This window comes from Eublepharis macularius, chromosome 15 (genome assembly GCF_028583425.1).
Source record: "Eublepharis macularius isolate TG4126 chromosome 15, MPM_Emac_v1.0, whole genome shotgun sequence".
NCBI lineage: Eukaryota > Metazoa > Chordata > Lepidosauria > Squamata > Eublepharidae > Eublepharis > Eublepharis macularius.
The window spans coordinates 27,323,564-27,335,960 of NC_072804.1; the positions used below are offsets into that span (position 1 = coordinate 27,323,564).

At 47.2% G+C, this 12,397-nt stretch overlaps 1 protein-coding gene across 1 annotated transcript in view; it reads right to left on the reverse strand.

Moving 5' to 3' along the window:
* Positions 1–12,397, reverse strand: part of LOC129343737 (digestive cysteine proteinase 2-like) — a 38,426-nt gene that overhangs the window by 12,570 nt on the left and 13,459 nt on the right. The window contains exons 3-5 of the mRNA XM_055000119.1: positions 4,227–4,319; positions 1,440–1,612; positions 733–976 (exon numbers count right to left, since the gene is read on the reverse strand). Coding sequence (XP_054856094.1) covers positions 733–976; positions 1,440–1,612; positions 4,227–4,319 — 510 coding nt within the window. The remainder of the gene's footprint in view (positions 1–732; positions 977–1,439; positions 1,613–4,226; positions 4,320–12,397) is intronic.

A 12,397-nucleotide genomic window follows, 5' to 3' on the forward strand; every position in this document is an offset into this window, starting at 1 on the left:
TTATATATAATCTGTTCAAATAGTAGATCTTCAATAGCCAGTTGAAATTGTTGAACAATTAGGTGCCCTGGGCTAAAATCAGGCACTAGAGTTGGTTTGTTTTTAATTAAGGAAGCCGTTGATGCAAATGTCTACAAACCGAAGGACAGCAAGTGCCTTCAAGAAGGTGTCCCTGCCCCTCCCTCTCAAAGGAAGGAATGTGCTTTGTTAAGAGATGGTGCCTGCTGTAGACACATGCGTGCACCGTTGGAAAATGAAGCAAAAACCCATTTCCCCCTTCTGAACTGTTTTCTTCAGACATACATTTACGTCATCAACAAATTTATGCAACTAAACAACTATAAGATTTAAGGAAGAAGGCCTCTCTCTTACGCAGCTTTTAGGTTGGTCCAGTAACATCTTTTGCCCTCGAACCCCCACCACGCTAAAGAGGGGTCAGCCACCACCCAATTCACAAGCTTTCAATGGCTGCCTTGTTGTACGAAATGGCCTCCCAGAAGAGCCCATTTCAACAGCTTTCCGAAGGGCTGAAAAAGGGAGAACACTTCAGTGTCCGCTGTTTCCCTCTTATGTTAAAACTGATTTGAGATGTTTTAACTTTGTGACTTGCTTTTGAGTCCAAATTGTTGGGAGAAAAGTCATTGCGGGGAGAGGGGATGAACAAAACAGCACCACTTATGCCACTCTCAGGTTTTTCTGAGCAAGGTCAGAGTATAAGAGTTCCTTCCTTACCATTAGGTTTCAGGACAAAAATGGAAGCGGGGAAACTGTTGGAGTAGTCTGTGTAATCGATCTCGTACTTGTCGTAGTGGGAACCCAGCAAAGTGTTGAAGCCCCTCATCTCATAATGCACGGGTGACACGCCGCAGCTGGAGTTGGTGACCCACATGGTGTAGATGTTCTTCTTTTTGCCCCAGTAGGATATGTTCTGCCACACGGTGCAATATATTCCTCTGAAATACTCTTCCCTTACCGGCTGGGGAGAAAGGGTGAACTATCACTCTATAAGTAAAGGAGCTGGCCCTCTATGAAAGGCATGCAAATATCTGCAAAATCAGACCACCTCTACAGATGAGAGAGAGGTTTCTATATATTTTGCAGCAGAAATATATGACTTTGTAAATTAACGGGTGAGGTGAGAGAAACATCCAAAAAGTCAGCTTGATAAGGACTAAACATGCTGTAAGAGACAGGGAATATTGAGATACGGAATGTTGACTGCCATCTTTACAGAAAAGTTGAGTCAAAGCTGGTTTAGAAAAGTTTGCGGCAGAGAAGGGGGAGGGGGGAAGGTGGACAACAGCACCATGACACAGTGCACAAGAATACTGCTGCATTTTGAGACCCAAGCTAGATCAGGATATTTGCTTGTAAGCCACCTAACTTGGACCTTCTGGCCTTACTCTTTGTTTAGCAGCAGCCAAGCAACAGTGGCTTACCTTGTAGCCGTGCAGGCTGGGGAAGACAGTTTGCGGCTCCACGCGGCCTTCTTTGGTGCCATTCATCTGAAAGCACTTCTTCGTGTTCACTTCCTTCTCAGTGGTTTCTGGTGTCAACTTGAACATGGTGCCATATGGCTCTGTACAGCCGAACTGCAAAGTCACGACTTGGCCTGCAGAACGGAGAAGGGAAAAAGCAAGGCGGTGGCACATCAGCCATGGCTATTCTGGAACACTTCCTCCTTCTCATCCCAAAGCCATCAGCTACAGGATAGGGCCGCAGGTAGAGATTTGGAAGCAAAAAGTGACACGCCAGACCAGGCACATAAACATTATGGGCAGCAGCCCACATCAAGATGCTATTCCGTTAGAAAAATGCTCCTTAGGCTGGAGGAAGGCTTCAGAAAATGGTTGCCAGCCTCCACATAGGGCTTGGAGGTCTCCCAGAATTGCAACTGATCTCCAGACTAGAGGGATCAGTTTCCCTGGAGAAAATGGCTGCTTTGGAGAGTGGGCTCTATGGCATCATTATCTCACTGAACTCCCTTCCCAAGCTCTACCCTCCCCAGACTCCACCCCTGAGTCTCCAGAAATTTCCTAGCCTGGAGCTAGCAACCTTATTTCAAACTGCTCAGTGGAACAGCCAGCTATGAGCTCTCATTTCAGTAATGCTTGTATAACCTAAAGCAGGGTTCCCCACAGTGGAACCTATGGGTGCTCGCCAGTACTTCCCTTGATGCTAGGGATCCCATTCCCCCAGTGGGGGTGGGAGATCCCTCGCTTTCATGCTCTGCCCCCCGCCTCCACTTACCTGGCCGGCGGGGGAGGAAGGAACAGGAATGGGGCTCCCGGGCATGCTTCTGGGGCAGCGTGATGACATCACTGACGCCATCGTGCTGCTCTGGGAGCACTCCTGTGTTTCACCAATTTGGGCTCCAAATGGGTCAATTTGGGCCCACTGGAGGCCCAAACTGGCCTGTTGTGAAGCGGGTGCACCCCCTGTACCTGCGCAGTGACATCACCGCAGTGCATGAAAGAAAGAAGGTAAGAGCCAGATCTCCTGCCAGGTCTCCTGACAACCCTACTTGATGCTCACCAAACTTTTCAGGAAGGGGCAGGGCCTTTGTAAGGCAGGGCTAGTTACTGGCTGCCCTCATTCAAATGCAAGTCTACAATAGCAGCAGCTGCCACTGAAGGATCAGGAGGCCAAGCATGCAGGCTTGTGGTTCCATTCCCCCTTCAGGCTTTCCTTCTTTTTATTCCCCCTTCTTTTTCTCTCTTCCTCCCCACCACCGCCATCACGGGCTTTCCTTCATTTCTTTTTATGATTCTATGATTCCTCTTCTATGATTCTTTTGCACAGTAAGGAGGGAGGTATTGCGTTTGGCTCCACCTCCTATGGCAGCCATTTTGTTTTTTTGTTTTTTAATTTGTATTTAGGGCAGCCATTTTGGAGCAGCACAGACCTCACCATCCCCTCTCAAAATTCCAGCAGTGCCTGGCCTAAGGCTATCCACTGATTTAGAAGATCCCTCTTGAGCCAGGTCAATCTTAAGCCAGGAAAAGGAGGTGGTGAAATGGAAAATTGCTTTTCAGACTGCAGGGGAGGGATTGTTTATTTCTTTACAGCCCACCTTTCTCCCCAAGACTCTCCCTGAGATTTGAGTGTGAAGACAATGCAATCAAATGGCATGAGGCACCCAACAAACCATGTCATAGGATTAGAATCACAAACATTAGAAAGGATGCCCAAAATAGGATGCCTAGCAAGGGCAGGAGCTTGGGGAAGGGAAGGAGTTCGGCAGGGGTGTAATTCCATAGAGTCTACTCTCTGAAATTCCCACTTCCTCCAGGGGAACTGTTCTCTGTGGCCTATCAGCTGTAATTCTCAGAACGCTCCAGGTCCCAGATGGAGGCAACCCTGCTAATATTGTATTTTCTCAATGCATTTCACATCAGGGAACATTACCAACGTACAGCCTCCTTCAGAATTCTACCATTTCATAGGGTTGCCAGCCTCCAGGTGGGGCCTGGGGAACTCACAGAATTACAACTGCTATCCAGAATTGAGAAATCAGTTTTCTTGGAAGAAACAAGAGCTTCAGAGAGAGGACTCTATGGCACCAAATCACAACTGAGTTCCCTCCTCATGCACTACCACCAAATCTCCAGGAATTTCACAACCTGGAGTTGGCAACCCCAGTTGCAGCTGTGGGCCAGGCTACACAGCAATCCGACGTAAATGAATTTACAGATTGACAAATTAGCATTAGAATATTTGAAGAACATGTGAGAATGTATAGGCTCCCTTTGAGATGGCGGAGCAATGCTAACAATACATTGTCTTCTTACATACATGAATTATTTAACGATGCATGAAAGCAAGTCATTCGTTGTTAAAAGCAAAGGCTCTTTAATTATATTAAGGCTTCAAACACACATATCCACCTTGTTCAATCTCTCTCTCTCACACACACACACACCCCAATGGAGGGCCAAAACCAGATGCAATCTTTGGTCACGTTTTCCATTTGAAAGCAAGAACAGGGACATTAGCCAGGATGGGGTTTTAATGCCCTACTTAGGCTCTTCCCGCAGGAAAATTATGCAGACAGGAGAGATCTGCATTGTGCGTACAGCTTATACAATTCTGCCTACTGCAGAACATGGGAAAGTTGAAGGGAAGAGCCCTGAGTTCATAGCTCTGAGGGACTAAAATTCTCCTTTTGCACACGGTCATGCTTGCTGGCCGGCAGTGCAGCTTCGGTGGCACACTGAGTTTCTTACCGTCATAATATTCAATGCGACTCTTGTTTCCAGTAAGGTTGTACCATGCCTCAAAGGGCTCCTCGATTTCAGCGTAAGGCAGATTGATGACTCCTGTAAGACAACAACAGAGGGTTAGTTGGCGTCAAGGGTTTGACTTGAGAGAGACGAACTTTCCGCAAGGTTTGCAGTGGTGGTTAAGGCAGGGGCGAACTGCCCGGTTGGCCTCTCTGCTGCGGCTTCTAGTCTGCTCGTTTTACATTCTGCTGACCTGCCTGCCCTACCTCCGTGATACTGGTGTTGGGATGCATTATGGTGCACCATCTTATGCTGAATTTTAGATTTGCTTTGGCTCAATGAAATTGTGCGTTTTATCTTTTATTGTGTATTGTTTTAATTTATTGTATTACTGTATGGTGTTATAACCTGCTCTGAGCCTGCTTGCAGGGAGGGCGGGTAAGAAATCTGATAAATTAAATTCTCAGCCACAGTGAGCCAGCAATACAGCATCCAATCTGGGTTTGACCCTGCACTGCTACAGACAGTGCAAGACAACAACGGCCTCTCTCTTGGCTCTCTTTTGCAACAGGGGATTAGCAACTGAGGAACCAGGATTGAGCAAAACGAGAACTGGGGGAACTCTTGGGCAACGCTTCCTAGTGACATAACACAGCTACAGTGATACCATCCTGGGTATTTCCATGCTGAGTCAAACCAACGCTCTGCAATGTTTTTTTATTCCAACCACCTGTCAGGCTGTTGGAATAAAAAATAAAAATACAAGCCCCGTGGTAAGCGGCAGCACTGCAGCCCAAGCTCTGCTCACGAGCTGAGTTCGATCCTGGCAGAAGCCGGGTTCAATTAGTTGGCTCAAGGTTGACTCAGGGCCAAGCTACAAGTGAGGAATGACACTTGAACGGCAAGTGGATCAAGTGGAGTGCAAGTGGAGGGCAAGTGAACAGGGAGAAATACACTTGTCGTTCAAGTGTCATTTATCACTTGTAGTTTGGCCCTCAGCCTTCCATCCTTCTGAGGTCGGTAAAATGAGTACCCAGTTTCCTGGGGGTAAAGTGTAGATGACTGGGGAAGGCAATGGCAAACCACCCCGTAACAAAAGTCTGCCAAGAAAACGTTGTGATGCGACGTCCCTCCATGGGTCAGTAATGACTCATTGCTTGTACCTTTGCCTTTAACCTTTCAGGAGAATGCCATAATGGGAAATTCTGAAGCAAGACAGTAAGGGTAACATTCATGCATTGTGAATTCCTAGCAACTAATAAACTAGCACTGAACATAGAAGTTCTATCATGGTGTGGTGGTTAGAGGGTCAGCCTAGGATCTGGGAGTCTCGGGTTTAAATCCCCACTCTGCCATGGAAGCTCGCTGGGTGAGCTTGGGCTGGTCACAGGCTCTCAGAGCCAAGCTACAAGTGACGCCTGACACAGGTTGGACACTTGTCAGCTTACCTCAAGTTTTGATGGGAAATGGAGGCATCCTGGTTTTGCAGCTTGGCTCTCCATTACAGCTGCAAGACCAGGATGCCTACATTTCCCATCAAAACTTAAAGGAAGCTGACAGGTGTCCAACCTGTGTAAGGGGTCACTTGTAGCTTGGCTCTGAGATGCTGGAGACCTGCTGCCAGGCAGGGTAGATAATGGTCGAAGCTGACTTCTTTTACCACTTTGCAAATGTCTTTCCTTCCATTAAACAATTCAGCCGGGAGATGTAGAGCCAAGCTACAAGTGATGCCTGACACAGGTTTGACACTTCTCAGCTTCCCTCAACTTTTGATGGGAAATGTTGGCGTCCTGGTCTTGCAGCTGTAATGGAGAGCCAAGCTGTAAAACCAGGACGCCTCCATTTCCCATCCAAACTTGAGGGAAGCTGGCAAGTGTCCAACCTGTGTCAGGCGTCACTTGTAGCTTGGCTCTCAGTCTAACTTATCTTACAGGGTTGTTCTGAGGATAAAATGAGAGAGAACAATGAGGTAAGTCATTTGGGGTCTCACTGGGGAAAAATTCAGGATATAAATATCCCAATAAACTTTTTACTCCCACAGCTAGCAATTCCTTCCATATATTTAGTCTTATTTCTGAGAGGTGTGTGCTATATGGCCCATCACAACACCGCGTGCCAATGAATTCCACATCTCAGTGAATGCTGAAGTAGCATTTTGAAGTTCACCATCATAGTCTGCCCGTTTGCAGTGCTTTCAAAGCATTTCACATGTTGTAGTCTCAACAATAACCCTATGAGGCAGGCCAGTATTGGCAATGGTGGGACAGAGGCTGACGGAGAGAGTGTGGGGCCACTGTCATGATGAGGGCCTATATCTGCAGGCCTTTTATATCAACCTGGCCCGTGATTCAGCTTTTCAAATCTAGCCCTGGGAAAGCAGGAGGGACAGGGCAATAAACACCGTTTGCTCTAACAGATATCCTATAATGGCTCAAGGGATGACGTTCTAGTGTTTTGGTACCATCATAAAACCAGAGGCATGAGAGATGTGGGTGGCGTGACAAGGGGCCAGCGCGCCATGAAGTTTCGGAGAGACCGGTTTTACAGGAGGAAACAGGAGGGGACCACCCCCCCTTGGGAAAAGATGGCACAAAAATCCTCTGCAGCCTATTGTGTGCGTGGTTCAGCAGGATGGAGAACGGAGGGCCTAAAGGTGGGCTTGTCTTCACCTTCCCGAGCACCGGACCCCCCATCCCAGCAGGGGATGCCTCAGGTACTATATGGTAACTTTAAAAGGACAATTCGATTTTGGGGTTTCTTTTTTCTTTCTCTCATTAGCTGTAGCCTTGTGCCAGCCTGATTCCTTTTGGGTGGAGGGACCAAAGATCTGGGAAGGGGAAGAAGGCCTCCCCATTATAATAGCTACTATGGCAGAAAGGAGGTTTCAGAATATCACGGGAACCTTGAAGATGCATTGCAAAAGTCCAAAATGCTGATGGAGCCCTCCGATTTCAACCATTGTTAGCAGTTGCACACGTGCTCTTCTCTGTCTGTGTGAAATGCTGACTGCAAAGGAATTTCTTCCAAAAGCTAAATTGGTTCCCGTCTCAGGCGAGGAACAGAGATTCCGTCAAGAATGTTGCAAGAGTCATTCAGCACAACGTTAGTATTTGAAATACTAATTCCAGAATCTAATGTTTAAGTTGCAGACGGTTAGATGGGATCATACTGGTTCCACAGGTACAGATGGAAGTAAAACTTGCTGTCATTCAGTTTTATTAGGAAAAATAACTTACGGAAACTCTTTGGAGATTGGCCAGCCTTCAGGCAGAAGCCAAGCAATACTGTTGTTCATCATTTTTCCTCCTAACACTAGGAGCCAATCTATTATCTACTTGGATGTCTCTGCCCTGGCATATAAAATGGTGATGGGGTGGATAACAAACTTGCAAATTTAATGGCAGTTCACAATGAGGGAGAGGCTGTGGCTCAGTGGTAGAGCGTCTGCTTTGCCTGGAGAAGGTCGCGGGTTCAACCCCTGGAATCTCCAGTTAGAAGGAACAGGAGATGTGAGAGACCCCGGAGAGGAGCTGCCAGTCAAAGCAGACAATAATGATCTTGCAGCCCCAATGGCTTGATTCAGTAAAAGGCACCTTCATGAAGGGGGGGGGGGGGAAAGCTGAGCACAAAATCACACGATAGGAACATTCCCATCGGCCACCTATGAGCAAGACCTCAACTCTGGTCTCTTCTTGCAATACAGCAAGCTAATAGAGAATGAGCTGCAAGATGCGGCTCACAGCACATGTTCAACTACTTGGTGAATACTTGGTCCTATGAAGCTGTCTTCTACAGAGTCAGGCCCCTGACCCATTTAAACTGACCCTACATAACCTGAAGAATAGCAGAAGTCCACCCTAACCCTTCTGGCTAAAATCCTTGCAAACGAAGGTGCCGGGGCCTGAACCTGGGACTTTCTGCATGCAAAGCATGTGCTCCACCCCCCAGTTGTAGTTCATCTCAGCACAAGCAGAGGATAAAATTACTCCCGCTCAGAAATCGTTATCCACTCACCATCTGGAAGCAAAAGGTATAGTTACAATGCAGAAGCCGGTTACAAACGAATCACGCTCTGGTAAGAGAGTGGGTGGCCCACGAGGACAAGAGTGTCCCCCTCACTTACCACCACCGGCATTCTCATCCCACAGGCTTGTTTTCTTGGGGTGAACTCGAAACAGCAATTACAAACCGCAAGAAGCAGCACCTGCGTGAGGGTTTTGTCGAAGGGCAAATTCTGATGGGTTTCAAAAGACTTGAGCCACACTGCGCGCACGCTCTCTCTCATGTTGGGAACAGAAATCAAAGGGAAGCTGAGACACTGTGGCAGAGTTTGGTGTGAGGGGCGTATCTGTAGGCAACAGCTGAGCAACTGGTTTGCCAATCTGGAAGCCTTTATTGGCGTCATGAGGACTGGAGGATTTAGTCCTGTTTGATCACGCCTAGACGCTGCGTTGCCTTCACTGCATGGCCCCAGTGATCTGCATCTCCTTCTCCGGCCTCTCCGGACTTTCCCGCATCAAGTTTTTGCTGCAGTTCAGCTTCTTAACTGCATTGGATTTTTGACCCTTCCTAGCACACAGGATTGTTTGCCAGTCTTTAGTTTCTCCCTGTGTTTTGTCAGACCACCACAAAGGAAAATTGTGGAACCAGGAGAGCTGGGCATCAGGGAGGAGAACATGGTTGCAGCTCAGAAGCCAAGCTGCAGCAAAAACCCAGTGAGGAAAAGCTTCTTGTTAAGGCTGCACAGAGATTTCTGTGGCTCCCCCCCATCCCCGCCAGCTGGTGTTTGTTGGAAGGAGGGACAAACTCAGAGCCAAGCTACAAGTGAGGAATGACACTTGAACGGCAAGTGAACAGACTCGCGTGTATTCCTCCCTGTTCACTTGCCCTCCACATGCGCTCCACTTGATCACTATGTGATCAAGTGGAGCACAAGTGAACAGGGAGGAATACACACGAGTCTGTTCACTTGCCGTTCAAGTGTCATTCGTCACTTGTGGCTTGGCCCTAAGTGCAAAGACATTCCTCCTGCCAAGAGGCAGAGGCCACAGGGAGCCAGGCATTAAAGGCATTTCCACAGTGGCCTGAAGAGTTCCATCTGGCTAAGCATTTTCTTTCAAAGGGAGGCTAGTCCAAGGGTAAAAAAAAACCCTGGCATGTGTGCCAACAGTGGAACACCAGGTCATTTTACCCAGCACGAGGGGCCGAGCCTCTACCCAGGCAACTGAGGTGCTCCCTGAACAGTGAACAGTGCTGGAGGGCACGGACAAAGGCTTTAACTTAGGGGTAGAAGTAGGGCTCCCACTGGAAGCCCTGGTCCCTCACTACCACTTGGATGGGTGACAGGGGAGTGGGGAATGTGGATTGCTTCAATGGGTGTGACATCACTTTCAATTTTACCATAGAGTTTTAGTGTGATCCCAGAGTGCCACCCCAACATGATGACACTTTCGGCTTCTTGCCAGAAGTAATGCGCACCAAAGTGACGCACATTTGAATGTCCCTGTTCCACAGAAACCTCCTGCAGCTTGCCACTGTGGGTCTAAGCCTAGCCAAAAGGCAGCCATGGGGAAACTAAATTTTGTTTGGGGCTATGGCACGGGGGAGGGGGAGCTTCAACTTCCCCACTGTGCATTTTCCTGACCCAAAATGGCCTCGAGGGAGCATTATGTGCCCATTTAGGAGCAGCACAATGCACTGAACAGTGCACAGGCAGCTCCAAACTGAGGCCAATAAAGTCCCATAGTTATGGATGCTCAGAAGTGGAGCATAAAGGCTTCACCCCCCCCCGTTCACCCCCAGCACCTACTATTCAAAAAGGAAGTCACCAAGACTTTTTACCAATGCAGCCTGATGTCACGAAGTTCTTGTTTAATCACTTTCATATCTGCATTACTTTTTCCAAAACCCACCGTCTAATTAAAAAACAAGTTCCTTCTCCAACACCGACACCATCAAGGAAGTAAGTCTCTCAAAGATGTGCTTGGAAGGAAGACAATGTATTTACAGCATGACAAAATCATCCTTTTCCTTGTAATTTGCTGAGTTAGCTCAAAATGCAATCCCTACGATTACGGACCTAGGTGAAAAGTCTACATTATACTCGCTGAATAAGCAGGAAAAGCATTAGGCCGGACCTAGAGAACTTCGTGGAAGGTGCATTTTGTGGAATGTGCATTGATCACATCCCATTTTGTGGAACGTGCATTTTGTGGAATGTACATGGATCATGCCCCATTTTATGGAATGTGCATTTTGTGGAATGTGCTATGTCTATCTAGTGCATTTTAATCTCACCTTACCTTTGCAGATCTCAGAGCATCATATGTGGTTCATTCTCACAATAACTCTGTGAGGTATGTTAGGCTGAGAGCATGTCCTGGCCCAAGGTCACCTGCTGAGCTTCCATGGCAGAGAAAGGGTCTGATCCGAGGTCTCTCAGCTTCTGGCCTGAAACTCTAACCCCTATATCACACTGCCTCACTAGTATGCCACAGAGTTTTTCTCTGACAACAATGCTAAGCTTCAGTTCTTCAAATCTGGTTTTCATGTTACATCTGTTGAATACCAGATGGGCTTGCATTTTGGATACTAGCAAGTTTTAGGATTTGCCTTTTTGCATTGTAGAGAAAACTGGATGGTGCCACAGCATTTCTAATGAACTGTCTCTAAATGAGCCTTTTCTAAATGCCCAGAGAGACCACAACACCTAAAAGCTGCTGAACAAAAGGGCAGCAGTCAATGTGATACAGTGATGAGCCCAGAACAGGACCCACATTCCAAAATCTTCTGTATCTGAATGCTCACAAAGGGCCAAACTGGAGGAGCCACTAGAGAGACAAAGTGCCTCCCTGGGACAGTTTCAGATTGTGAAAATGGGGGGAAGCTATTTTAAAAAAACCATGTATTATGATTCCACTCTAAAGTCAGTCCTCACATTCTCAAAATTTTAAATTTATAAATATAACCGGAAGCACCACTCATGGAATTCCTAGATCTCATTCAGTTTGGCCCTCAATAACCTTTGGGCCAGTCATATTCTCTCAACCGGGAAATTTTAAGGATGAAAATGGAGAAAGGAAGGAGGGAAAGATCATGGGCGATGCCCTGAGCTCCTGGGTGGAGGGATAGGATGCGTAGAGCATTCAAACAGCCACCTTGCTAACTGCTATCCTCTGAGGACACACCCGTTCAGGAACTGGTGAAGAATGAAAAATCGCTTTGCAGCCACATTGTTGTGGAAGATTTATGTAACTGGCTCAGATTATGCAAGGTGTGATTAAGCTGATTCATCCACCCAAGACGCTTCCAAGAATGCAGGCAGCAGAAAGAAACCCAGTTGGAATCCACAGAGCTCTCTGCCTTGTTTTCTGGCAAAGGGAGCAGAGAGACCAGTTGCAGCCGCGACTTGCATTTCCTCGGCACTCCTTTGAACAGCAAACTTGCAGCCATAACACAATGACCTTCCAGGGACCTACAGGGAGGCCTTGGTGTAAAAATTTTACTCTCAAGTCACCACAAGAGGCATGCGTTAATGAGAAAGTAGTACCAGGCATACATAACGCCTCTCACAATCGCATCATAATTTCCCAGTGTGGCAATTACTCCTCTGCTGAGGCTTGGATAATACTGGAACTTCCAACATTAGGCACTCCTTCTCGTTTGGACAGTGCTGTGAACCACAAATAAGTAGCTCAGTTGTGCTTTGTGGCAGGAAGACACGCAACACAGCATCCTCCCCTCCTCCTCTACAGATTCTGTATCTCTTACAAACAGAGGATTACGAGTGACTCATGAACCCGTTCTTTTCAACAAAGGAATGTGCACAGAATAAGATATCTGAAGTAGCTGGCTTTTGTTTTTTTGCAGTGGGCTTTTAATTCACAAGTTCTGGTTAGCTCTGATGACTGGCCGTTTGAATTTTGCAGGGTGTAAGCACAATACTAGATTAGGAACTGGGAGAGCCAGGTTCAAATCCCCACGCTGCCATCAAAGCTTTCTGGGTGACCTTGGGCCAGTCTAACCTACCTCACAGGGGTAGAAAAGAGCAAGAGTCCAGTAGCACCTATAAGACGAATGAGATTTGTGGTAGAGTATGAGCTTTTGTGAGTCACAGGTCACTTCTTCAGATACGCTAGAATGTGTGTCCATCTGTCCTTCAAGAGAGGAGTGAT